At 38.9% G+C, this 27,951-nt stretch overlaps 1 protein-coding gene across 1 annotated transcript in view; it reads left to right on the top strand.

Annotated features, from left to right (window-relative positions):
- Positions 1-227: 227 nt before the first annotated feature.
- Positions 228-27,951, top strand: part of RANBP9 (RAN binding protein 9) — a 38,903-nt gene continuing 11,179 nt past the window's right edge. Inside the window, exons 1-6 of the mRNA XM_036406901.2 lie at positions 228-948; positions 9,239-9,350; positions 20,096-20,148; positions 21,889-22,056; positions 25,133-25,155; positions 27,094-27,278. Of these exons, the coding sequence (XP_036262794.1) occupies positions 486-948; positions 9,239-9,350; positions 20,096-20,148; positions 21,889-22,056; positions 25,133-25,155; positions 27,094-27,278 (1,004 nt within the window). The 5' untranslated portion in view covers positions 228-485. The remainder of the gene's footprint in view (positions 949-9,238; positions 9,351-20,095; positions 20,149-21,888; positions 22,057-25,132; positions 25,156-27,093; positions 27,279-27,951) is intronic.

Genomic DNA, 27,951 nt, shown 5'->3' with positions numbered 1-27,951 from the left:
GGGCGGAGGCCCCGCCCCGCCGCGAGCGCGGGGAGGAGGCGGGGCGGGGCCGCGGACTCAGCTAATGCGGGGGCGCGCGGCGGCGGGGGCGCGCCGGGGGCCGGAGGGAGCGTGTGCGCGCCGGGCGCGCCCCCGACCGGAGGAGGGGCCGGCGGCCGGGCCAGCCCCGCCGCCGCGGCGCCCGCTCCCCGCCCGCCTCCCGCTTCCGCCCGGCGCCGCCGCCGCCGCTCAGCCCGCCTCGCCCCCGGCCCCGCCGCGCCCCGCGACGCCCCTCGCTCCCATCGGGCACCTCCACCGGCCGCCGTCATCGCCAACCCTCCCCCACCCCGCCCCCCGTCTTCTACCGAGGCGCTCCGGTTGTGGGGGTGACCCGCGCTCCGCACGGCCCCGGGCCTGCCCGTCGCTCCGCCCCCGGGCCCGTCCGGTGACAGTCGCGACCGCCGCGGGAGGTGGCGGCGGAGGAGCAGGAGGAGGCCGGAGCCGGGATGTCCGGGCAACAGCAGCAGCAACAACAGCCGCCGTCGCCACAGCTTTCTTTGGCGGCCGCCGTTCCCCCGCCGGCGCCGGGGATCCCCTCCGCCGCCGCAAGCCCCGGCCCCGCTCCGGCCGCCGCGCTCCTGCTCCACCCGCCACCGCCGCCTCCGGCCACCGCGGCGCCGCCGCCACCCGCCGCCGCCACGGCCGGCAGCAGCGGGCCCGCGGCCGCGGGGGGCGGCGGTGCCGGCGCCGCGCTGGGCCTGCCGGCGGGGAGCGGCACCAGCGCCCCGGCGCCCTTCCCGCACGGAGACCCGGCCCTGAACGAGCAGGAGAAGGAGCTGAAGCGGCGGCTGAAGAGGCTCTACCCGGCCGTGGACGAGCAGGAGACGCCGCTGCCCCGCTCCTGGAGCCCGAAGGACAAATTCAGTTACATCGGCCTCTCGCAGAACAACCTGCGGGTGCACTACAAAGGTGAGGAGGGGCGGCCCGGGCCGCCGCGACACCCCCGGTCCCCCCCCAGGGGCCGGGGGCTGCCCGACCCCTCCGTCGGGCAGTGGGCACAGGAGTAACAATAACAGGAAATAACACACGCTCCTCTCCCTCCTTCTTCCCTGTTTTCCGATCCCCTAAATTTCCCCCCGCAGCGTGGAGATAAGGGGCTTGTTTTCCCTTATTTCAGGTTTATTTTTCTCTCCTTTCCCCTCCCCCTCCCCGTTTCTGTCGCCGTGCGGGGAAAGGGGGGGGACACAAGGGGCCGCCCCCGCCTCCTTATGCTTCTGGAGTGGGCATTATGTAAACTCCGAGACTTCCTCCGTGGATTCAGGTATCGCCGGAACGTTTGGGTCGGAGGCAGGAGAATAAAGGACGCTCGGCATGACGTGTCCTGTTTATGGTAATGAGCGAGAAAAAGAAGTGGCTGCTTTTTTTTTCCCCCTCTCGAGAAGAGCAAGGGTTAAATGGAGTTAAGAGCAGCAAGCGTTAAGCTATTGAACACGGAAATGACGGGAGGGGAAAGCACTGAGAAAAACACGGTTTATTTTTAAGCTGTGAAAAAAATGATTTTAAAGTCACTGGTAATAGTCTTGCCTAACTATTGCACAGAGTGATTTGAGGGAAGGAACGACAGTAGGACTTACATTAATAAAGGTGACTAAAACTTTCTTCCTAGACGTTTCACAGTTAAAGTTACAGATTTTCAAATAAAAGGTAAAAAACAGTATGCTTTTGTATTAAAAAATAACATCAGCGAGAGGTATTAGAAGAAAAACTTGTGTTGATTGTTATGAAATGTCATAAAACCTGGAAACATAAGCCTACACTCTGACCTGAAAAAACACAGACACATCTGGTGTTCTAGGCCCAAAGTCCTAAAGTAGAAGTGTTGTGGATTCAAAGCCACTTCTGAGTTGGCTGTGAAGAACTGGATCTTTTGTCAGTCTGTAGTCAAATGAACGTAGTGGAAGGGGAAACAAACAACCGTGCAGTTACCCTTTCTCAGAGTTTGCAGTGGAGAAATTCAAGGGAAATTTCGATAAACATGTTACTGTTTAATCGGAGGAGGAAAACGGCAACACAAACACATGGCAGGATTTGGCTGCCATGAAAGGATTAAATGTACTCTGGGAGACTTTTTTTTTTAAATAGAGAGGTTTTAAAATTGCACACAAAATACTCTGTTAAAAATGCTAAGTTTAATGCACCGTACAAAGATAATAAAGGAGCTTGATGACTGTAGAGCAGGTTTCTGGGAGGCACCGAGTGATTTAAGGATGTGTAATTTAATACTCAACTCTGAATTTCCTGGCTTTTGTTCAGTGTTTTATGACCTTGTATTTTTAGAAACATTTTGTATTTTCTGGTGCTTAGTGGCAGTGAGTTGTTTGGTTTTGGTGTTTTTTTCTTCTAAGATGATCATAGCTTAGTGGCTATCAACTCCTTCTGCTGGTTTGTTTTGCTTTGGCCAACTTCTTTTTCTCATAAGCTAGAATTTAGAGGTTGAACCTCAGTTTTATTGCAGAAGTATATTTTCAGGCTTTCCTTGTGTTATCCCTGTTTTTCCTCACTTACCTCCTTTCCGCGGTGTTATGGAAAATCATTACCTCAAAGAAATTACAGAAGTCATGAAGCACAGTTAGTAGGTTATAACAATGAAATACCTTTACTCTAGCTCTTAAACAATGGCAAGTGCTGAAGGTTGAAGAGTTCCTAGGTTAGCCCAAAGGACTTTGAAAAGGAGAGGTGCCAATATAACATGTCTGCTTTTCTTTTTCCTAAGTGCAGATGGGAGTAAATGGCTTCTTAAGTGGCCCATCTTTTCTTCTGGGTAATTTAATGCAGGCGGCTGTTAGGGCAACTCCGTGTTTATGTTACCAGCCTGGCACCTGGAGTTGCTAACTGGGCTAAGCAGTGAATGGCATCAGAGTATTTCTACCTGAGAACCAGAGGGCAAACATGCTGAACATCTCCTGCCTTTTCTCCCTCCTGGATCCTTCTGCCCTAAGAATACAATAAAAGGGGAGAAAATGAGGAGGTTCAATGAGGAGAGTAAGGGAAGATGGCAAGTAGGAATGTGCTTAGCACTGTGAAATAGTGTTTTACATAACAGATCTCAAAAGAAAGCACTCACAGTATCTTCTTTTCTAATACTGGCACTTTCAGTGCTTCTGAAATTACCTAAGTAGTAGTGGAAGAACATTGGATGTTTTTGTTGAGAGGAAATATGAATTATATGTTGAGCAGGGATAAAGAACTGTTGTATTCTTGACCAAAATACTCAAGGAAAAAGATAGATCTGTCCAAAGAAGCCAGTAACCTAAAGCAATTCTTACTATTTTCTATTACTGTAGTATAGGTACCCTGTACACTTAAATTTTCTCTTTTGCCTCTGTAGATTTCTGGCTATAGAACTGTTTTTCTGGAGTAATTTCCTTCCGTGACTGGTAGGAGGCAGAAAGTGTTAACAGCAGTGCTTTGCCTTCACTTTGGATGTGTTTGGACTACTGAAAAAATGTGTGAGAGGAACAATCAGCGCAAAAACTTTAAAAGTTATTTTTCATATAGATACCTTAATAATTTTAATGTGCTGATGTATTGTGAACAGTGATATTTTGGTTTCACTGGTTTGTGAGATGAATGATGGTCCTCTCAATGTAATTTCTGAAGATTCCTTTTATTTTCCTGCTTACCAGTGGACAAGTTGTATGGAAACATGAAGTGCAGCGGATGTCTCTTTCTACCCATTGCAGCTGGGATGTTTTGTGTAGTGCATTTCTGGACCTGAAGATTTTTGCAAGCATCCTACAGAGTGCTTAAGAAATGGAAACTGCCACAAAACCAGGCATTGATCTAATGGTGGAGGTTTAAAAAAAAGGAGTATAGTCTAGCATCAGAATAAAAGCTCTTCAAATTTTGTTAAGGCAAACAAAACCCAAGAGTCAGTGCTTTTTTGTGCTATCTCTCGGAATCGTAGTGTTACTTGGAAAGGAAAACTTAAATGGGGTGGTGTTTTTGTTTAGCAGTTAGGTAGCTTTGTTAAAATCTTGATATGAAATACGTAGACAATTGCATCAGTGATACTGTAAATATATGAAAGACTATATCTAGAGTATTTTTGTTTTTCCTATGGACAGACATACATTTTTGTGTTGCTGCCAGTTAGCTGTGCAAGCTGATCGAAAGCTAGCACTGTCTTACTACCTGTTGTTTGTGGTGTTTCTTTGTAAGGGAGACAATGAAAAACTGTATCAGGAAAAAATGGATGTCATTTCACTTAATTATAATTTTTACAGCTCTGAGCTGTAGGTAAGTGGTAAAGAAAGCATAAGTGCATGCTGCAAATAATGCATGCACAAAATTACATAGCTAGTAAGGCAAGACATCTTTAACAATATTCCTAGATATTTCTAAAAGATTCAGAAATAAGACATGGGTCCTGTTGAAAACCAGGGAATTCATAAACGGTGTATGTGATATGAAAGATCCACTAGACAGGCAAATTAGGTTTCCAGCAGGTAGTGATCTGTACTATGTAGTGTAAGGAGATAAAAACAGACTCAGATTTGTAACCATGGAAGAAACTATATACAGAATTAGGTAAACAGACAAAATAATTGTTGCAGAAATAATGGAAACTCCTATAGAAACTTCACTTAAATTAGTCTTGCGACAATTGTCCAAAAAAGCTGAAGAAAGTTATGCAATTTTGACTAAGCTGCCATTGCATGAACTTTTTCTAATGTATCACAGGCCAGGGGGTCTTAGCCAGACATTTATTTACAGTGCAGTTGCCTTTGAACTGCCTGTAGTGCAAAGCAAAAATAAACTATTTTTCAGTGCAAACTATGCATTCCATTTCCTGTTGGAAAACGAAGAGGATTCTATACTAATAGTTCTGTGTTGTCGCTCAGTGTTACAAGGATGGTGTCGCTTTTTCTGGCAGAGAACACTCAGAGTACATTCAGTACAGTTTGCCTGTTTTGGACAGCCTTGTAGCTCTGAGATGTCTTGCTTTTTTTTTTAACTGGGGAAGAAGTTAAAGTAAAATTAGTAATTTGTGTCTTTTGATTTGGTTTTTTTCTTAGAATTATAGAATCATTTAGTTTGCAAAAGAGCTCTAGGAACACCGAGTCCAACCACAAACTCAGTACTGCTGAGTCCTCGACTAAACTGTGTCCCCAAGTGCCACATCTGCAGGTTTTGTAAATACCTTCAGGGGTGGTGACTCAATCACTTCCCTGGGCAGCCTGTTCCATTCTTGTCTCAGTGAAACTTGCCTAATGAATACAACAGAAGATTAGGCTTTGATTATTTTATTTTTGGCAGTGTGAGCTAGTCATTGAACCACCTGTTGGAAATAACTGCAGTTCAACTTATGTAAACTTCGTTTAAGGATTTAAACTGGATAAACATGCTTACTTTTGTCTAGGTAGGTGCTCCTATAGATTTCTTCTGGACTATTTGGTGTGTATGCATTATAAACTTAGATTTAGGTTCAAAGATTATCTTTTTTGAAAGCAGAGATGGCTTCTCCAAACATGTTTATATCCGAGTTAGCTTTTGATAGAATTAAAATTTAGATTAATTTCACTGTAATTTTGCTTAAGTAGTAGCGATACTACTTACTAAAAATCATAAGTGTGAGTGCTTAAAAAGTGATATATAAAGCATGGTCAATTCATGCTTGTCAAACACTTCTAATGAATGCCCAAGTAAAAACAGTTACTAGTAATTGAACTTACCTATGATCTGGTTTACAGTGTAAAGTTCAAGATTTGTAGACCTGTTTTCCCTTCTCTGCTCCCAGTGCATCTGTTTGCAGAGTTCTCTTTTTAATTATGAAAATCGCTAGTGTTAAATATTACATACTTCAAAAGTGTTCTTTTAAATACTCAACCTATAGTTTGTGACTGTCGGAGCGGTGTGTTTTGAGGAAACATTGGGCAGTGTTTGTGTGATCTACTTCAGGTGTTTGGAACCTCCAATTCAGAAGTTCAGAGTTGGGTGTCAAAGTTCTTTTTTATTCACAAGCAAGGAAGTGAGGATTCAGGTTACCAAAGAATGTGGCAGCAGTAGAAGACATCAAGTTAATGGGCCACTCAGCTCAGGAGTCCCATTGGTGACAGTGGTCGCAAGTGCCTGAGAAAAAATCTAAAAACATGTCAGGCATAAACGGTGTATGTCTGTTTCCCCTCTCAGCTTCCAGCCATTTTAAGCTGAAGGACATTGTGGACTCAAGGTAGTGTCTCAGTTAACTGCAGTTCTAGAAGCTGTGTTCTCTTAAACACTAACATCTATAGTATCCTCTGCTATTGCAATTTTGCAGTTCAGCTAACTGTTCAGTTAAGAGCCTCTTTCTTGTTTTAAAGCAGGCTGATAAACTAGGATCTCATGACCACATGTAATTCAGTGTAGCCTGGTGGTACTGAAAGACTTATCTACCATGTTTAGACAGTGTGGAGATACTTGGAATATTGGAAAGTAGTTAACTGGATGATGTTTAGCCTTCTAGACATATTAATTTTATGTAAGTACAAATAAAACCAGTATGCTCAAGCAGTAAAATGGAATTCATAGGAGATTGTTAGAAGGACAGCAGTTCTAAATTTAGGGTGTCTTCTGTTTTAATGGGATGAAAGTAGTTTTGGGCACTGACTTCCCCAAGCGTGTTGCTTCACCACATGAAGTGTTTGGCAATGCTGGTAAGGTATCCTGTTACTTCTGCCCCTCTGTTGACCTCTTATTTGCAGTGTGACAGCTGTGTGTGGCTGTGTTGTGAACTGGATCAGGGAACTGATCTGCTGCTTAAAAAAATCTGGTAGGTTTCTTAAACCCTGATCAGCTAATCAATCTGGTTCCTAGTATGGCCTTGCAAATAAATGCCTGGATTGGGGAGGAGATGGGAGAAGGGGAGTTTCAGGAAGAGGTGTTAAGAATACCTTAAATAGGTATTGTTGCCAAACACTTAGATTGTGATTTCACAAAGCTAAGTCTGCTGGGTAATAGATTTACATTTTCAATAATATTTGGCTGGTTCCTACTGCTTTAGTCTTTTCTATGTGGAAGACTTTCCCAAATAAGGAGAATGACTCAGACTGAAACTACACAGATTGTCAAGTGCATAGTGTAACCAAGGGAACTTCTTTGCAGTCTATTTTAAAGTAAAAACCTAAAGACATTTTAGAAGAAAGTATTTTTCCTTCTTCCAGTGCATTGTTTAATCGGACTCCTTTGAACTTAAGGGATGTCTTAGGAGTTCAGTGTTCTGCCCTTTCAGCTGAAGGATTTCAATGTACTTAGACATGGTAATCTGTAATAGCTAAATAGTGATCTACCAGCATTTGAAAACCAAGCAAACTCATGGAAGCTCTAAGATTATGTACTTGGTTGTTACACTGGTTGTCACAGCCTGAGGAAATAAAAGTAGTGAACAATAAAACGAAATTGTGTATGGAGGAGTAAATTACTGTTTTTTCCTCATGTGATACATCACATCAGCATGCAGAAATCAACATGCAGAACGTAGGCAGCAAACATAACATTGTCAAACGTGTGAGGTGATCGAAGGATTTCTGCACAAAATGTTTAGTAGTACTAACAAAACACTGAAGCAAGCAATGGGTTTGCACTCAGAAAAGTAAGGTGGTTGGCCACTTGTGTTTAGGTAGTAGCACACTGGGGTGAGTCATTAACATCAGAGAAAACATGGGAGGTTAAACCTAATGTAAGTGGGTGAAGAATTTGTGGTGTCCAAAAAGGCGTTGGTTGCTGGTGTGGCCTTGGTGAGAGTTCTCCCTGGCTGAGCACGTGCCATTGGTTAGGAGCTGGTGGGTGCTGGCTCTGCAGGCTGATAAGCACTGACAGTTCTATGAACATTTGCACAAGGGAGCACTGTGCTCAGAGGTTCTGTACAGGTCAATCCCTGACCCTCTGCCCTTAGAGGTTTTGTACTGTGGGCCAGCTGGGCCTTATCTTTCTGCCTGCCTTGGTTGTCATTCTCCTACAGTTTCTTCTTTGCTGTGTGACCTGACTTGCTGCACCTGAGACATGATTAATCTGAGCCTGAGCAGTAATGCCAGTGTTAATGCCCCTGAAAGAAGTGTGTTTGGTTGTGGGATTTTTGCATATACAGATCAATTGCTATGCAGGTGCAGTAGGCCTCCCTGTCTGGACTGGAAATGACAGCTGGAGTGCTGCAGCACAAGTGATTTGTACAGCACACTCAAAACAGGCAGCTCCTTTCATCATGCTACAGATCCACTTCAAGAGTAGGCATGGGATCTGTGTGAGTTATTCTTATGGCAGTGACAGTCTGTTCTTGGTTTCCATCTTACTGAATTGCCTTGCTTCTTGCCATGATCCAATATACTTTCCATCTTGTTTGTTAAATTTTTTTAAACCATGTCCAGTGGCCCCATGCATGACTGTCACACAAAAGTTGAGGAGTTTTGGGTGTACTTGGGAGACACTGTGCTTGCTTGAGCAGGTTGTTGCTAAAACAAGTCATCTGGTCAAAAGCCTGCTTCCAGGTTGCTTTTGGAAAGGGCTGTGAGGAGGATGACACCTTCAGAAGGTTGGAGTTAGTAGAATGCAAGTGGCTCTTGGGTTTGGGTTGAAAATCCTGGAAGTAGACAAGAGCTGAAATTGGGCCTTATTGTGGCAGAGCTAATGTAGAGTGAGCCTAATAAGAAAAAGGAGTAGGAGCTGCATGAGCTCAGTTAGGCTGTAAGGCTTAATGCTGTCCTGGAACAACATTGGAATGTGGAAATTGATTGTGAGTAGCATGTTCTGTATAATGACTGGTGTTTATTCTGGAGGATGCTAGAATTGAAGTGTCTTCAGTAACTTGTAGATTCAGAGTACTAAGCATTAGATGAAACTCTTACGTTGTGTTTCAGTTTATAAAAATGAGTAAGCCCTGTGCATTTGAGAAATCATACAGTTCTTTCAAACACAGGTGGCCTTTTGTCAATCATGTTACTTAGAATGGTGAAACTTTTTCCTGGTTTCCCTTTAAGTAATTGTAGGACCTATTTGGATTACTATATCCAGGACTTCTTTCAGCATCCTTGGTTGCAATACAGGTGCTTACAGTATTTGAAACAAAATACTCCAGCATAAAACTCAGGTTGATAAGAATATTGTATGTTGTTTGCTCATTGCATAAGCCTTTTGTTTTGAGTAGTTGGCATGCATAGCTTTGAGTCCCCTTCTGCAATTAACTAAAATACATTTTTTGTGTGTTTTGAATGCTCTTGTTTTTCAGGTCATGGAAAAACTCCAAAAGATGCTGCTTCTGTTCGAGCTACACATCCTATACCTGCAGCCTGTGGCATATATTATTTCGAAGTTAAAATTGTCAGTAAGGGAAGAGATGGGTAAGCAGAGTGCATTATGAATTAATTGTTTCTTGAAATACTGCCTTATATCATCTTTCAGTCAACAGATGTTTTCAGTATCAAAACTTATTTTCCTATTTTACAGCTTTATATAGCTTGATTCCTTATTGTTGAGAAATTGCACACTTATGTTTGATTCTTTTAAGAGAGCTGATTGTGGTATTTACTGTCCACAAATCAGTGTACAATAAATACCAAAGCATCATCTCATTTTTTCTTGACAAAAAAAGTTAGGGTTTGAATGACCAGATTGACCCTGCTGTTACCTTTAAAGGTGTTGGGTTTTGGCTATATGGATTTACAGACTTTGATGTAATTTTTAGGATGTGTAGCAGACCAACTTATTTCCTCAGTGTGATCTTTTCATGGATGTTATATCAATTTTGAAACAGAAAGTTATTCTTAAGGCTACTTGTTGATGAACAGTAATAAGAATAAAGGGGAATATTCGGAAAAAGTGCCTGGGAATTTGTCACCCTATGGAAAGAACAAGAATATGCTGCTTCCCATAATCCATCTGAATTATGAATCTGTTGAAGCACAAGTGATACATGCTTTTAAGTCTGCTGAGGCAGATAGAATCTCACCTGGGAAAGTCTTGAAGTGCTAATGAAATCTTTGCTGAAGCACTTTAGTTCCTTTTCATCTTTCACTGCTTTTGGTAGAGGATGGGTGTTAATTCTGATACACTGTAGGACTGCTTTCTAATGTGCTGTAGTACATTCTTTGGCTCTGCTTCAAGGTTCTACTCAGGACTGTCTGTCCCTGTTCTAGGTACTGTACAAGCATATTGCAGGTGCTTATGCCCTGGTGTGAAAGTAAATCTTGAGAGAAGAACCATGGATGAAATTCAGTGCCTTTGTCTTTTCTTTGTCTCGCTGCAGTTTGTTTTTTTTTCATTTTCCCAGAGTCCTGTAAGCCCTCTGTAAGTCAGAAACAGTATTCAAACTTCTTTGTTTTCCTTATAGTATTGCATAGTGATATTTTGAAAGAATAGCCTCTCAGTAGTGCTGCAGCTTTGTAGGGGCATTTATGAGTTTGTTGTTATTTCTGTTCTCAAAAAGTTATCCCTGGGAGAGTTCTTTGCTGTGAAAAGCTTACATCCATAGTTACTTTTGTTACAATGTGAAGACCTAATTATTTTAAAATTGAGGTGGTAGAAATTAGCTTTTCAAGTAACATTCTGCTACCGATTTTAGGAACACCTTTATTTTTTTGGGGGGAATGTGTGTGTGGGTTTCTTGGTTTTTTTGGTTTTTGGGGTATTTTTAATTTTAGGAACATTTTTTAAAAAATTATCCTGCTGCTTGCTGTGGGTTAAGGAGAGGTTCTTACTGTGACTTCCTAGTGGTGTGTCTCTTCTTGAAATAGTTTTCTGCCTACTTAGTTTGGAAGGTAGCTTTTTTGAAGTGATGGATTTCAAACAGTGTCCACATATGTGGGGGTGTCATTTTACATAGCTCCTCTAACACTTCACTGTAGGTCCTTTGTGTTGGATTTTAGTAATTTCAAATTCAGTAAGGCAGCCCTGCAAAAGTGGGAAGACATCACTGAGTAAAGTTTTTCAAGGTTTTGTATTTAAGTGGTTACTCGTGAGATGTACACAGCTATGACTTGCAAAGTTGCCTGCTGAGATTGCATAAAAAATGGAGGGGTACATTTTTCAGTTAATATTGCCTCATCCTTGCTTCAGCCTTGTGAACTTCATTTAGTGTCACTTTATGAAACATTAGCTGCATAATGAGCTGAGATGTGAATTTTTTCATTGTGTAAAATAGTATGGTAGCTGGGAAATACTGTACACACAGCTAAAGGCAAATGCAGCTTGGCTGATAAAGACCAGGAGTCAACATGTGGCACTTCACTGGATGTTAAATGTGTATCTCTAGACCCTGTTCTCAGGTCCAGGAGGTCTTTGGTGAGATGCAGGATGAATCTCTTACAGTTCAGTGTTACCTTGCATTCGAACTAATAAATTTTTCCATAATAAGTAAACTGGGGAATTTAATGCAGAGAAATAGGACTATAGAAACCAGTTTCTGTCAGTTCGGATTTATTAGTTCTTTTTCACTGCCTGCTGTGTTTCACCTGGCTTGCTCCAGGTACATTTTTGCCATATTTTTTTTTCTTTTTGTTATCTGGTAATGGGAACAGAGTTCAGGAGGACCATATCTGTAGAAGACCAGCATGTAACTAATTGGGTCAATTAGCTAAAATGCCTTACTTGCAAAATCAAGTGTTCTCAAGGTGTTAGCCTAGCTGTGGCAGCAGCAGAGCTGTATTTTACAATACTGTTTAAAGTAAATCCTAGACTACCTGAGACAACTGAGATACCTATCTGTAAGCTGAAGTACAGCTTCCAGCTTGCATAAATGTCAGTGGATAATTTTGTGCTGTTTGTTTGGAGTTCCCTTTGGTAGTAGTCTTTACTACTTCTATTTAATTTTTTAATAAACTCAGTTGAAAGTATTTAGTCCATGTACTGTATTATAAGCATATGTCTAAGAGCCTTCTTGCTTGTGTGCTCTACTCAGCATGACTTGCCTGAAATAATCAAAACCCTTTACTAAAAACCTGCTGTAGGAGATCCATTTTTCATACTACTGTAGTACTTGAAGGTGCTGCTTCTGGAATCTGATCTTGCATATCTGAAAGCAGGGCGCAAAAATTATTCTTCTTTAAGGAAGCACAGCTCTATTTTGTTTAGGGTGTGGATGTAGCATGGCTTCTTGTGGCTGTGTTTGAGCGCAGAGTTGGTTTTGTCACTCTAATGACTTAGGTCATTAAATTCTTTAATGTATCTAGGTGAGTAACTGGCTTGAGTAGAAATTTGAAGGTGTGTAATATGTTAATTTTGCAGAGGTTTGTGACCAACTTTGAGAACATTATGAACACACTGAAGAAAGTGTGAAAAAAACAGCTTTTCTAGGAAGAACTGGATATGGGAATTGGTGTTGCAGAGCAGATGAGCAGCAAAGTTGCTTTTTGATACCTCCATGTGGTGTGATAGGGTCAGTAACTGATGGTACTGGATGAGAAAAAGGGAAGTGAGAATTAAGTTCAGTAAAAGTAGTAAGGTTGAAATACAATTCAAACAAAATCTCTCTTGGTATTTGTAGAGTGTTTGACACAAGGAGTCCTGATGTGCTGCTACAGTACAGATATGTGAAATAATTACCCTAGATATTTTTGAATTCTTGCTGAAAGTTCTAACCAACTGTCATATTGCTTTGTAAATATTTCCTCTTGTTCTTTATTTTTTCAGTTTTCTTTCTTAGTTTCATGTTGTTTTTTGTAGCCTAAGGGCTTCTATTTATATACATTCTCTCCTTTTATACTCTCTTTGGCTTTGCTTTGTTTGGCTCATGTGGAACATTGTGGACGGTTATGTGAGTAACAGTAGAAGGGTAATGGGTGTATGGGGAACGGTACCAAGGTGATGATTAGAAAGCATGGTAGGAAGGGGACTATTAACTAACAGTAAGTTATGTCTGTATCTCTGTTGAAATGTCCAGTTAACTTAAAAATAAATAAAAAATTTTGGCCAGGAGAAGAAGCAGTCTCTGAACACTCATTGAGTTGATGTCCCTTTTCCCAGTTTGTGACTGTTTGTATCAGCTTCATGGAAAACCTGATTGGATAACTTATTTTCCAAAAGCTGACTTCCAGAATGAGTTTGTTTTCATTCAGTTTTTTCCCCCAGTATGGCTGCTTGCATCATTTCGTGAGTAGCTAAGACAGCAAAAGAGGGTGAAACTAGGAGCAGAAAGCAAAATGTGAAACAAAGGACCTGGGAATGCTACTTTTGGTCATGGTGTAGCTTATACCCATTAACTTTAGTTTAAATACAGCCTTTTGGCTTTTTAAATCTTTGACCAGGAGAGACATGTTTCTTTCCCAGAGAAAATGAACTTCTGGGAACAACAATTTTATCCTCTATGTCTTGAATTTCTGTCCATTCTTACTCATTGATTTGTAAATACAATTAATAAGAATGGACAAAAATGATAGTAATAGCATGTACTTCTAGACAGTCTTCAGTGCTTTTAGAACAGCTGAGGAAGATGTATGCTTAAAATGCAAAATCATAGAGTCACAGAATGCTTTGGGTTGGAAGGGACTTTAAAGATCATCCCATTCCAACCCCACTGCCAAGGGCAGGCACACCTTCCACTAGACCAGGTTGCTCAACTCTCCATCCAACCTGGCCTGGAGCACTGCTGATTTTTTTTTTCTTTAAGAAGAATGAAAACAAGGATTGGAAGTGGTAAGCCATCCAGAAGAATTGATGAAAACTAACTTTAGAAAGGCTGTATCCTTTTAGCAAATAGCACTGAGCTTGCACTTGTGTGAGCAGGGTTGTTTAGTCTGTGGGGTGGTGGTGCTGATGCAGATCTTCATGGCCAGCCTTTATAGCACCATGTGTAAGTTCTGCTAAATATAGTGCTCTAAAATAAAATTTTAGTACAGCAATTCATGCAAGTAATCAGTATGTTTTTGGTAAAGCAGTGTTAATAAGGCTTTAAACACTTGTTACACTATGGCTGTTTTTTAACACTGGATATACAATCAGTCATCTGTTGTTTTGGCAGTATCTTGTGTAGTATGTGTTGTGTATGTGATCAAGTAGGTGGTGAAGTAAAAAAGGAAAAACTATCCAAAACAAAAATACCATGAGAATTAAGTTTGAGTGTTCATGACACCTATGCCTGCGGCGGAGCATGAGCTGTTTTAGAGTGTTTGAGTCATAAATGCTTTGTTGTCTCCTAGAGGATGTATGTGTACCTCTTCAAACACAAACTATACTTTTTTTATTACAAGTTGTTTGTGTTGCAGTAAGTTGGCTTTTCCTTTAGCATCCATACCCATCTTCTTGTTCAACAGAAGCATTAACCAATAAACAAAATATATAACATTGTCAGTTGCTGATTGATTTGTATTTGTTTTGTACATTAATAATGTATTCTGAAAATTTTATGCAGTCCTAAGACCTGTTTTTATAGTTTTAATATGTCTTCAGCTGGTATTTGTTAAAAGAACAGACATTTAGTAAAAACAACATGCAAAACTTCGCTCAGTCTACATATAAGTAGGCCTTGCAGAGTACTTGTGTATAGGGTAGAATCTGATAAGGTCTGAGGTATTCTTCTTTCATTAGTGTCTTCATTTGAATTGTAGCAGCTGCAAGAAGAGATCAGGTCATGAATTAGCAAGTGTATCTTTTCTTAAACTATAGCAGTAATTAATTTTTTACCTGAGTGTATGAGACCAGATATTGGCAGAAATGAACATTAACTAAATGTTTAATAAGATTGTTTGAGGTTTGTGTTTACCTGGTCAGAAATATTGACGCTGTGGCAAAAGTTGTCTTTCTTTGATGGCGTATGCTAGAAATTGAAAATTGTAATTTAAAAAGTGTGTTAAGAGAATATGTTTGATTTCTTGGTCTTATCTTCTTGAAACATCTTTTCTTTCTTCTGAAGTTCATTCACATAAATACAGTGTGTAGATGCTAACTTTACTGTAGTCCACATTTACATTTTTTTTTTTTTTTGTAACTATTCTTTTCTGACAGTATGGTCCCCAAAAAGGCTTTAGTCCTTGGGGACAAGTGTCCCAGGATGAAATGATGAAACCTCAAAATGGGAGGGATGTCAGTAAATGAGAATCCTTCTAGGAACATTAGAGCAATCACAAGCAAAATGTTACAGGAGTAACAGTTTCGAGCACTATGCAAAATGACTGCCTTATATATTTTTGGTTTTGCCTCTCTATGCAGAACTGCATTGATCTGAAACCTGAGTTTATCATGTTCAAAATACTGTTTCCTTGGAAATACTCTGTAAAATTAAACTTGTTTTCAATTTGAAATTAAAGACTCAAACTGTCTATGGCATATTTTGAAACATTTAAGTAGATTAACATCTCATTTCTTATTGTGATTGTGCAGAAAATAAGGATCTTGAATTGGCACATTTCTGCAAAATTTTAATGCAGAGTAACTATATTAAAGATAAATGTAGGTACCTTTTTAATGTGGCTTATTTCTGGCCTCATAGTGTCAGCGAAAGCAGTATAGAAAACTATAGGAGAACATTATTCAAACTTTTTATGTCATTGCAAGTCAATTGTGAGGGCCCTATAGAAGTTCATTGAGTCTTTAAAGTCCTAGAGATGATGCATTTTTTTTCTTCTTGTCCTCTTTCCAAGGTACTAACATAATGATAAAGCAAACTATACTTGGTATATATATAGCTTATATTTTTTTTCAGTGTTACTTCTACTTTTCTTAATAATGAATGCATTAGGGTGTTTTCAGTTGCCTTATTTATGGCTGTAAACATCTGTTAGTGCTTTGTCTTAGGTCCCCTACAGATAATGTACTAACTTAAGTTTTAATGCTGTATGGTTGAAGTTGCTTCCTTTAAATGGATAACATGTAGAGAATAAGGCACCACATTGGTTACTTACTTTTTGCAACAACAAAAAAGTTGGTTTTTGAAGCATCATGCAGCAGTTCCCCAGGTTATAATGTCTTCAGTAGCATATGTAGGCACAATGAAAGTCAGAAGAAATTTGACTCTTTGCAGAGATAGCAGGTGAAATTTCTGTAGTAGGAAGTCTGTCACATACTATTATGTAAGTAGCTGCTAAATTGTGTTAGTTGGCTTTATAAATACAGCATGGAATTTTTGGTGGTTTTTTTTCCCTAGAGAAATGATTATTTAGTAATTGAATTTATCTTCAGCCTTTCTGAGTTGTCTGTGGTTTGGTATAGTTTTTGAGATTCCTCTTTATGGAGTGAGCAGGATAGGATATAATTAATCTGAGTTCTGATTTTTATCAGCTTTCATATTGAAAGATCTTCCATATACCTTCAACATAGTGGCTACAAGATCAAATGGAACAGTTATAAATAAAAATCAGGGTTGTGTTTCTTTCTGGCTTTTGTTAATTTCTTGATCTTTAGCATCTGCAGTTCTGTACCATCTCTTACTGCTGTTTGTTCCTTCTGTTTGGCTCTGGCTGTTTTTATTTCTCACGATTAGTCTATTCAGGCATCCAAGTAGAAACTTAAGGCTCCAGCAAAAATGTAAATTTAGTTCTTTGACTAGAAAGATACTTGAGGAGAAAATAGTTATTGTGAGCTTTCTGCTTCTTAAACATTTCTTTGCAGAGAAGCCTAGGCTTTTCAGTATGTGTTAGCCTAGGCTTTTCAGTATGTGTTACAGGAAAAAAAGTAGGTATGATAATGCCTCTTTTTTTTTGACATTTTCTCTTTTGCTTTGTGGTAAAAAAAAAAATCTTCAGCAAATTTTAAATTCTGTGGTTTTCTGGTGTTCCTAAAGTTCCTATATGACTTGTGAAATGTAAACTAGAAAATGTGCTGAGACACTAAAATGGTAACCTATATCTTAATTGAACTGGACTGGAACAAGAATAAATACAATTTGAAGTGAAAAAAACCCAAGTCTTTGTAAAATACACTTGCTCTCTTGGTCCTTAATACAAATTTGGCTGTACTTTAAATTGCTTTCCAGCTATATTCTCTAATTTCAGACTCTCATGGGTTGATTTCATGCCTTCCATGAGTGGTTGCTTGTTATTTTATGAGATCCTGTAAGAGTTGAGCATGTTAATGAGGTGATGAGTAGGAGCCAGTGGGACTGAAATTGCTCAAAAGAGGGGCTGCTTAATAAAACAGGCACCAGGCCACTTTGTGCTATTTGCCTGGGTAAATGATCCTCCCACTGCAACAGCCAGGGGCATGTCTGGGTAGGGAGCTGAGGTGGAGGGACAGTCCTCAGGTACTGAGGGAGACAGCATCAGAACCACACCACTGTTCACCCTCTCTGGTCTCTGAAGCCACAAAGCTGTGTCCATTTTTGGAAGGTGCTACAGGATGGACTGAGCATGCTGCTTCATGGTGCTGACACCTCCACTTGCCAAGGACAGCTCTTATGGCCAACACAGCTGCAGACAGGAAAGACGGGTCCACTTGGGTCTCCTAGACCAAACCTCTTAATGTGACAGGACAGCATCATAAGCTGACTTAGAACATTCTGGGCCTGCATTGCACCTAGGCTGCTTGTTGTGCTGCCCATCATTTTTCCTCCTTTAGTCATAAGCTAAGGGAGGAAAACTTAAATACATAGCTCTGCCACTTTTCTTCTGATCCTGGCGTGCATGAAATGTGAGCTTTAAGCAGCAAACAGGAGGACAGTTTATGTACTTCCTCCCACTGAAGCAAGTCTTTGCAAACCCTGACTCTTGACCTAAACAAGGGTTAAGTGTCTTAAAAAAACAAACAAAAAAGTCGATTCCAGTCTGAAGGTTACAGGTGTGAGGAAAAGGCAAGAAAGTTACATGTAGTGGTTCGGGATAGATACAGTTCCTTTGAATAAGTTTTAGAGCATTTAAAGCCTGTCTGTCATGATACTATTTTCCCCCATAATTTATAGTGTACTAACCTAGTTGAACATGAAATTAGCTATCTATCAACTCTAAAAAATAATAATTGGCTTAATTGATGAGCCTTTAATTTCTCTCACTTCAGACCATAAATTGTAGACATTCCTTTTGCCTTGTGAAAGATGTCTGTAGTAAATTTATTAGTTGCAATGTGTTTATCTAACTTCAGTTTCTATTAATAGCAAGTCTCCTTCACAGAATGGTGTTAACATTTCAAGTAGTTGTAAGTGCATCCCAGGGAAAAATACATACTGTTAACATCCATCTTCTTCCTGAGATGGTGTTAGTGCCTAGTGCTTTCCAGTCACTACCAGTGGGTAAAGATTCCTTGTTCCCAGCTGTATTCAAATACAGTTTGCCTGTGTTTACAGCTGTTACTGAGGAAGGTTGGAAGTTAGGATATCTGAGGAAGAAAACAGTGGTGTTACCAAAATGTTGTCTAGACCATGATCTTCTATCTAATATTTTGAATTTTTGTGTAACCTTAGTCTTGTTATAAAAATACTGAAACAGAATCTTGATTGCATTTTTAATCTGACTCGTATTCAAAGGCTTTTTGCAGTCAGTGGAGTTAAAGTTATCTAAAATTGTTTTTAAAAGTAAACATCCTTTCTTTCATAAATAAGAGATTTTCAGTCTTCACATGAGTATCCTTCATGTGTCAGACCTCAGACTATGCTAATAACAATTCTGCCTTTATTATTTAAGACAAAATCAAGGGCTTTCCACTTGTTGCTTTCATTTATAATTGTTTTGTTGAATCTGCTGCTGCAGTGGTGCCTCAGTAATGTATTCAGCAGTGCAGCAAAGACTAATCCTTTTGTTTGTTGCCCTTTGCTTCAGCTCTTCAGTATTTTTAAATGTAATATCTGCTATATATGGTTTTGAGGTTCCACTTCATGCTGGTATGTTTGAAGGGAGAGGAAGATGGTATTATCATACATTAGAAATTATCAGAGGAGGGCTTTTTAGGTATCAAACATAGAATTGGGTAAGGTAACTGTTAGAAGTGTTCCATAGAAAGAGCAGGAAACCCCCATACACAATTAAGCATGTCACTTCTGAGATGTTCTGTTCAGTTCCATTCTGTGGCAAAAGCATTTTAAATAGTAGATTAACTTGCTCTTCCAAGTGGAATAGTTGCTTAAAAATTTCATTTTGTGAGATGGGAATACAAAGGTCGTGTTTGTTGACTTAAACTTTCCAGATTGCCACAGGTGAATATTTTATTTTCATACAGTTTATTATTTCATAGCAAATTCTTGGTAACTGATGTGAACTAGTGTCAAAATACTTTGATTGATTTGATAACAAGTAAATGTAGGTTTAGGTGATTTTTGGATGCTTGCTTTAGTTGTTGGAGGGGGGTTGCTTTATTTTGGGCAAGGGACAATGGTGAAAGCCTAGATTTTCATTTTGCTGTTTCTCTTTTTGTATTCCTGTTGTCATGGTAATGGCATTAGTTTTGCTTAAGAAACAAGCAAAATTGATTTTGCTAACTTCTAATAGTGCTATTTAGGGATGAGGAAATTCTTCATTTCAGCTTTGTAATATTTGCTATTAAATTGTTAACAACTGTCCTGGACACTGACTTTATTAAAACCACCTTTTTGTAAAGCTGGCTTTTGGACTTCATTTCAGATTACTGGTTAGTGTAGTACAAATATTTTCCCCTCTTTGGTTTGCCATCAGATTACAAGCAGTTGAGTGCCATTGTTGGTAAATTTCTCAAGTTAACATTCTGCTGTACAATCCAGGCCTTTAATGTTTCAGTGTGATCTTTTCATCAGTGCTGTGCAAGGTTGCATTTTGCTGCTGAAGTAAAGCAGTGTTGCATGTATTTTATAAAATTACTCCTTCCAGTTTGTCTGCAAAATATCATTAGGTATGTTGAAGATGATGAAATTGGTATGTGTATGGCTGTACCCCTACTTTCAAAATAAGATATGACCTTTGGCTTCCTTTGTTCATGCTTTAAACATTTTAGCTAGTAAAATGTTAGCATAAATGGAACATCATTTTAGCCCAGGATGCCAAAAAGAAAAGAAGTTGTCCTTACCTCCTGCAGAGACAGGATCTGTCCATATTAAAACATATATGCTGGAATCCCGTGTTCTTCTGCCACTATTAAATGACCTCTCAGTAGCTTAATTGGTACATGATTAGTCAGCAGAGTGTTTCTTGGCAATGTTCCACATACATATGTATTTTTGTAAGAGACAGATGCATTTCTTTTGTTCTTTCATTTTTAGTTACATGGGAATTGGGCTTTCGGCACAGGGTGTGAACATGAACAGACTACCAGGTATGTTTCAGTTCTTACATTGGTTTTTAAAATATGCTTCAGCTTTGGTAAGCAATAGAGTGTAGCATGACACCTCTGTTTTGTATCTATTGCTGGAGTTATGTAACACTTGCAGCTGAAAAGTTTAACTTTCATTGTACATTTACTCCTGTACTACTTCTGTCAGCTCTTACTGTTATTTTTAACATTATGAAGATATTTTTTAGCAAACAAATATAGTATAAAATTTTCATCACGTGTCCTGATAAAAAATGAAGCTATAGATTTCTGTGCTCTGTATGCTGGATTTCTAGCAATAAAAGTGATCTACTATGATAAAATCTCTCTCTGTCAAACATGGAGAGAACTCTCCTTTTGTCACTTTCTGTACCTTTACCTTTCCAGCCTTCATAGTAAGAGTGTGTAGCCTAGTTTTAAGTTTTGACTGTTCCATTGACCTGCATGATCAGGGACATTGTCTAGTTAACAATTGTCTCTAGTATCTCTGAATTTGTATGTGTATATATAAAAAACTGCGTTTTTAACAGATTTTAAATGTGTAAAAAAATATCCACTCAAAACCAACTGACTTGAAATTACCAAAATATAAAACCATGTTGAATTGACCTTCGAGTATCTGCATTTCATTACTTTTGAGTTTTAACTTTCTTACCAAATGCTCTGATAGAGATCCATATGATAACTGCAAGTCCCCATTACACTGCGAGCCCACCTAAGGCTCATGAATTATTAGTGGGTGGCATTAGGTTTGATTTAGGATGCTATAATTATCAAAGATACTACTAATCAATGTAACTGCAATAATTTGGGGTTGTCTTTAATTTACTGAGAGATGCTTAATATGGTACCAGCTGAAGCTACTGATGATAAAGATTAAGGGTCTAAGTGTGTAAAATACTTCCAAATTAACCTGCCAGGCAGCAGCTTGACAGAAAAGTATTGACTCGCAGAGAGTGTAGATAGGTATTTATAAAAGAGCACAGACCAAGATTGCTTGTTGTGAATTTCATTGAGTAGTGTAACAGTATGAAGCTTCTTAAAGATTCTACAGCTTCTTCACCTGCAAAATCAGCACCATATTTGCATGCATAATGATTAGCTCTTGGCTGTGATTTTCACCTGTATTGCTAATTTTTTTCCTTTTATTTAAAATTTATTTTTATTTTCAGGGGCAGCATAGCTAGTTACACTTTAGTCTGGAGATTCTGTTATTATGCAGAGGCTGCTTGCTGCTGAATAGTCATTGAGAATAATCAGGACTAGAAATATGTTTCCCCAGAGATGCCTGTTTGGTTTGTAGCCAGGAAGAATCTGATTATGACATATGGTAGCAATAGTTTTGCAAAATGAAAGGGAGAACAGGAGAATCTTCACTGCTTTACTGGGACGTGTCAGATCTGTATATAGCTTTTTGAATTTCAGCATTGTAGCTGATTACATTTTTGGGGTTGGTAATACTGTATGTTGGAGTAAAGAGAAAAATGTGTTATCTGAATTTGCATTACCTGTTATATACTACAAATGCAAATTCAAATATTACTTATTCAGCCATTTTGATAAAAGAAGTTGTCATTTTAAAGATTACACAATGGCTTTCCTAGATAAGAAATATTAGAAAGCAGAAAGCTGAGCATTGTAATTAATTGTGTTAACCTGGCTAGAATATACCAACTTAGCACAGTCTTCAATTTATTTAATAATGAAGAAAATGAATAAGTTGCAAGTGCTTTTGTTCTCTAGGTTGGGATAAACATTCATATGGTTACCATGGAGACGATGGCCATTCATTCTGTTCCTCTGGAACGGGACAACCTTACGGCCCAACGTTTACTACGGGCGATGTCATTGGTTGTTGTGTCAACCTTATCAACAACACCTGCTTCTACACCAAGAATGGACACAGCCTGGGTAAGCAGAAATGCTGCCTTTCGTGACAGCACTATGTCTTTAAGTCTGTTGTGAATAGGAAGCCCTCTTCACATCAGGAGCAAAGGGTTTGAGTAGTTCTTTTGATAGTTTGATAGTCTATGAAGTAATTAAAGAACTGGGAAAAATAATTTCTTCTGCGCTATTAGCACTAACATTCCTTGTGAATTTGGGAGGATTGGTCTTACAGCATCTCATTCCACAGGATATGCATTAATGAACTCTATTACTCAATCCACAAATAGTGCTTGATGGTCATAAAGTAATAGATAATAAGAGAACTGAAGATAAGGAAAATGGATATAGCTAAAATTCCTTGCTGCTGTAGGGGGAACACCCAGCCTTCACTAAAACCTTACATTGGATGCATGTTATTTTGAGCATATGTTGGAGAACAGTGTATTTTGGATTCCCAGTCTGGAGTCATTCATAGTTGGGCTAAAGCCATAAATTATAAAAGTTGAGCTAAAATTAAGTCCATTAAACTCATACAGTAAATTGTAGTATTAGGCAACACTGCAAGATAATTTTTGAATTTGAAGATGTCAGGAGTGGGTGGAGTTAAAAATTTTTATGGAATATCTATTTCAGTTACTTAATGTAATTTGCAATGAACCAAGATACAGAGTGTAAGGAAAGAAGAAAAAAAAAATACTTCTTGCATTAAGAAAGGAGTGGGGGCTTGAGAAGAGATCTTGGAATTGTGCTGAGGGGAGCAGGAGCTTTGAAGGGATAAACCTCAAAGAGTAAGGTTTCTGTGATGGGTAGAAATGCGATAAGGAGGGTAGCATGAAATGAAGTAAGAGATTATTGAGATAGGTGGTCTTGAAGTTGCTGTTCTATTTTCTTATATTGGCAAACACAATGTAGGTTTGGAAAAAGGGGGAAGGATGTGGTTTAAATTCTTTTCTAGCCTCCCTGAATGAGACTGACAGTTTGTTTGCTCAGGCTTTGAGCAAACACATCTGACTTGGGAGTTTTCCTGCTTCTACTCCTAAGCAGGGCTTAGGAGTCTCCTCCTGAGGTCAGTTCCTTGTAATCAATTCTGTGATTGTATTCTTTCATGATTTAATGTTCCTTCTAAATTGCATGAGTCTATATACCTTGAGACCTAGGGCAGTGGGACACTTGAAGCATGCACTGTGTAGTTGTTTCTTTTGGCATCCTATTGCAGGATAGGTCCAAGTGGAAGATAAGGGGATTGTGTTTGCCCTAATCTTTAACTGGGTTAAAGCTGAGAAAAGCAGTCTTACCTTTTTCCCTTTTTGAAACATTGACAATGTGCCTGCAGAGAAGTTGGATCATGTGATCAATTAAAGAGACACTAATGTTCTCACTACCCTTATGGTCACCTGAAAGTGTGAGTGAGCTAGGAAGGCAAGAGCAGAACCCTCCTTTTCAGTGGAAAACGTAAAGCAGACTGGATTAGGCCAACTGTGAAACAACAGTCCAAAAGATTAAAATCCATTTTTAGAGGAGACCAGAACGGCATAGGTGAGGGGAGGCTAATAAAATGTCATCTGTCAGAGACTGAGTCTGACAAACAATTCATGGATTTCACAAGGAAACCTGACAGTTGTTCTGCTGTCATGGACCTTGCTAGCTTTAGCTTCTGACATGAGAAAATTGATTCTGTGTTGAGTGGAAAAAGAAATCAGAAATTTTGTCTGTCTCACTGAGGTATTGCAGTTGCTAGTTGTCCAGAATTCCTGTACACTCGTGACTTGGAGGACATTTATGTTTCTTCTCTGGGCCCACATATTTGGCCTAGAATATAGGAAGTCTCTGGCTCAGCCTGGGATTTGATGCTGCAGAAAGGGCAAAGCTGTTCTCATGCAAGTGTGAAATCCTGGGTTGAAAAGAAGCCCCAGCCAACCCCCACCCCACCCCCAAGACCCCAGTTCCTACATATCACTTAGTCATCATTTATTTGTCGTGCCTACAGCCTCCATTTTGGAAAAGAGCAAGCTGGATGTCAAAATTGCCAAATAGAAAAAATGGTATAGCTTAGAAAAAGATAAAGTAAGAGCAGGGAATAAATAAAATGATAGCTTTGAGATATGATGGGAGGAAACAAAGGAGACAGATTCACTCAGTATGCCATCCTTCTGTTTCAAAAGATGTGTGTAAGGAATCCAGATGCTTTTGAGGTTTGAAATCCTGGTGAAGAGTAGAGATTGAAAACAGGGATGGAATTTAGGACAAAAGGTTAAAAGCTTTTTTTCATCTTAAATTTGAAAAGGTGGTGATACAGAATAAATTGAAGTTTGAAGGGATAAGTGGATTTGAATAATTCAGCATTAAAAAAAATACTTGCAACAATAAAGGAAATTCTGAAATACTGTTATTATTTGGCTGTCAGAAGGAGATTACTGATGTGGTTTTTTTTAACTGAAAGCTTCCCACCCCCTGAAATTGCCTGAAGTTCCTGAAGTGTTCAGAGGTCATATTTTTCTCTAATCCTGAGACAGCAAAATCACTCCCTTGGTTTTAAGGGTAGATGGATGTTTATAATTATGTAAGAAGATATTAAGCTGTTCTGTTTGAAAACCAAAGCATGAGGGCATGGATTAGAGTGAAACACTTGCAGGCTGGTTTGAGTATTATAGATACGTGCTGCTTGTGTAAAGATTGTGAGTGAGTACGAAGAAAAGTAATAGCAAACAAGAAAAGACACCATTAAATCTTGATGTTGCAGCGTCATGACATACAAGTGAAAAAGTATTTTCAGATAGCCTTACCTTTCTTGTCTAAATTTAGTATGTAGCTAGAACTTTCAGACTTTCTAATCTGCCTATCTGTATGATTTGCTAAGTCTTATGATCTATTTTGAAAAAAATAAGGGCAATTTAAGTATTTTTGATGATTACTTTTTGCCAAATACTGCTGTTTATTATTTAAAAACCATGAATTGTGCATAAGCATCATGGATTTCACCATACTTTGCTTATTTCTGAGATGGTTTGAGTGAGATTTCTGAACAGATAATGATACTTTAAGAAAATGAGGCTTGAATCCAGACACATGGAAATTAATCTTAATTTTATCTTTATTACAGGCATCGCTTTCACAGATTTACCGGTAAGATAAGTGCATTTTCAAACAGTTTTCCTTTGTGTCTCTAAACAGATGTTTCAGATCAGACTAGCATTTACCCTGTGCTTGTTGGAATCACAATGATAATCTTGGTAGCCAGTTTAATATTAGATATTTCTCATCACGATTTCAGTGGTGATTTTTTAATTGAAGGGGAAGGTGTTTTGGTTTTACACTGATCCTTACAAGAGATTTTTCCTTTTCAGGTTTTTTTAAACAGAATAATAATACATGAAAATAATTATTACATGCTTTGGCATATTCAAGGCTTACATACAGAACCAGAGCTGTATTAAACACCAACATGGTGGATGGCTGCTTGAGATATTGTCACTGTAACTCATTCTGGATGCCTGATTTTCACAAGTTTTGCTTCATAGAATCAAATGTATCAATTTTTTTTAAAGCTGCACATATCTGAAGTTCTTGTAGCCTTTGCGTCAATTAAATTGTGCTTTCCTTAAAAGTGGCATCTGTTCCCTATCATACTGATACAGGCATGATACTGCAATTACTTTGGTTTTCTTCTCATCCCCTTCATTTCTGATTTAATCTGTTTAAGGTGCAGTGTGTGATGCACGTCCACCTGGCCAGCTACTCCCTTTGTGTGGCCTTAAGAGGCAAGGACAGATATTAAGGAAAAATGAAGTCAGTAACCCAAGGAGCCTCTTAGTCCTACCACAGGGTTGAGTGTTTTGTATAGGAAACCACTGCCACTGTTCTGGATCTTCAGGTTGCTAGCACATGGTGCCAGCTCAGGAAAACTGTCACTATAATCTGAAGTATGAAGCTGAACCCCTTTTTAGAATCAATGGTTTCCATCTCATTCAAAGATTGGAGGCTTGTGGTTTGTTGATTATTTTAGACTAGGTAATAGTATGAGCATGTTTATTTAAAAAAGCAAATGGTGTATTTGTGAAAATAGAGGCAAGATTGGCTTGGGTGTGGCTTGAGAAACCAGAGTATTTTTCATTTCACTGGCTTCTCTGGGCTCCAGAGTTTCTACTGACCTGTGTGTTGATAACTTCTTACTGATAGCTTTAATTTATTTAGCATAATAGTTCTGTGGATCAACATCCTATTATACCATACCACCATTGTCTGCAGTGTAATTATGATGTAGGTATATTTATTACATAAACTTCAAAAAAAATTTAAACTACCTCCCACACACACACACAAAAGACCCCAGTAACAAAACCCCATTCACAGTGAACAATTGATTGCCTTGCCATTGCTGAGATGCTCATGATATTTAAGAAATGTACATTTATCCCAAGGCAGATTTTACCTTTCTCATATTTGGCATATTTTAAATTTGCATGGAGACCTAATTTCTAAGCGGAAAATAAAACTGAGACAACAATAAATGCTGTTCAAGTGTTTTCCTAGATAAAAGTCCAGGAATTCACGAAATCTGTCAATGCATTGTTACAGTTTTTGTTGGGCACTACAGTTGGACTTTGAGGCTATTGAGTTTTCTATCCTGTCAGTTCTTACCACTAAAATTTAGTGATGTTTTAAGTATTTCATCCTAAAGGGAAAATGGCCCACTTTGTAAGTTTAATTTCTGTTCTCTTTTTAAAGGAAAAAGACTGGTCTTTAAAATAATCAAAAATTGTTACGTAATATTTTGTGACATTTAACCCAAAAGTTGTAACATGTAGCACAGTTTAAAAAGTGTACTTTCTGGCTAGAATGTCAGTAAGATTTTCTTCTTCCAAACACAAAGAAATTATGAGCACTGGGAATAAAATTAGTCAGTCGTTGTATTGCTGTATTGGCAGAAGCTGCTTTTACTGCTGGAGTACCCTACTAGAAGCAGTGAGGTTATTACTAGAGGTGAAAAAAAACCCCAAACAAACCCACAACAGTGGGGATTTTAGGGCAAGTGTCAAAAACTAACTAAAATATTTCTTGCAGCCAAACTTGTACCCTACAGTAGGGCTTCAAACACCAGGAGAGGTTGTGGATGCTAATTTTGGACAACACCCATTTGTATTTGATATTGAAGACTATATGCGAGAGTGGAGAACCAAAATTCAGGCACAGATTGACAGATTTCCAATAGGAGATCGAGAAGGAGAGTGGCAAACAATGATTCAGAAGTAAGACTTGTAATATTATTAGTTTTTTTAAAAGTCATTAGTTGCATTATTTCAGAGATCTTTAAAATGTTTTATCTATTGTCTTGTGGAAAAAGTGATAGATGCTATTGAAAAATAGTACAAGTAAGTTTCTTACCAGGTTTGATAACAGTGTAAAAAGGAGTATGAAAAGATCTTGTGGCAGAGTTGTTTGTGTCATTAATAATTTGGACTTTATAATGATGAGTTTAAGACTTGTGTTCTAATTTGTCTGATCTAGTACGGACTGGGGAGTTTCTAGGAAAGTTGTTGTGGTTGTAATGGGCAGTTTTAATACTCTGGGCTCTGGAAATTTCCCTTTGCATTCTCAGCCTTCAGCATGCCAGGTTAAGTTGTGTCTCATTAGTATTTCTTGGAAAAATGGTGGTTCTGACTTTGCATTTTTTATTTTTTCAGTGAAAACAAAAACTTAATGTGCAGCAATTTCACTTCAGTAGTAGTAATGAGAAAAAAAAAAAAACAGCTTAATTAGCAGTTAATATTTGAACTGACCCTGCCTTTGGGTCATAAATAATTGTTACTAAAATTCATCATAATAAAGTTATGCTTTTATTATTTTTAAAAATTATTTTTCTGTACAGTGTTTTGAAGAATATACTGACTCTTAATTGAATTACTTTTGTCTGACTTGTAC

The sequence above is a fragment of the Molothrus ater genome, chromosome 1, assembly GCF_012460135.2.
Source record: "Molothrus ater isolate BHLD 08-10-18 breed brown headed cowbird chromosome 1, BPBGC_Mater_1.1, whole genome shotgun sequence".
In the NCBI taxonomy this organism is placed as follows: domain Eukaryota; kingdom Metazoa; phylum Chordata; class Aves; order Passeriformes; family Icteridae; genus Molothrus; species Molothrus ater.
Note: the sequence above shows the minus strand (reverse complement) of the source record. Positions and strands in the feature narration are given on the sequence as shown.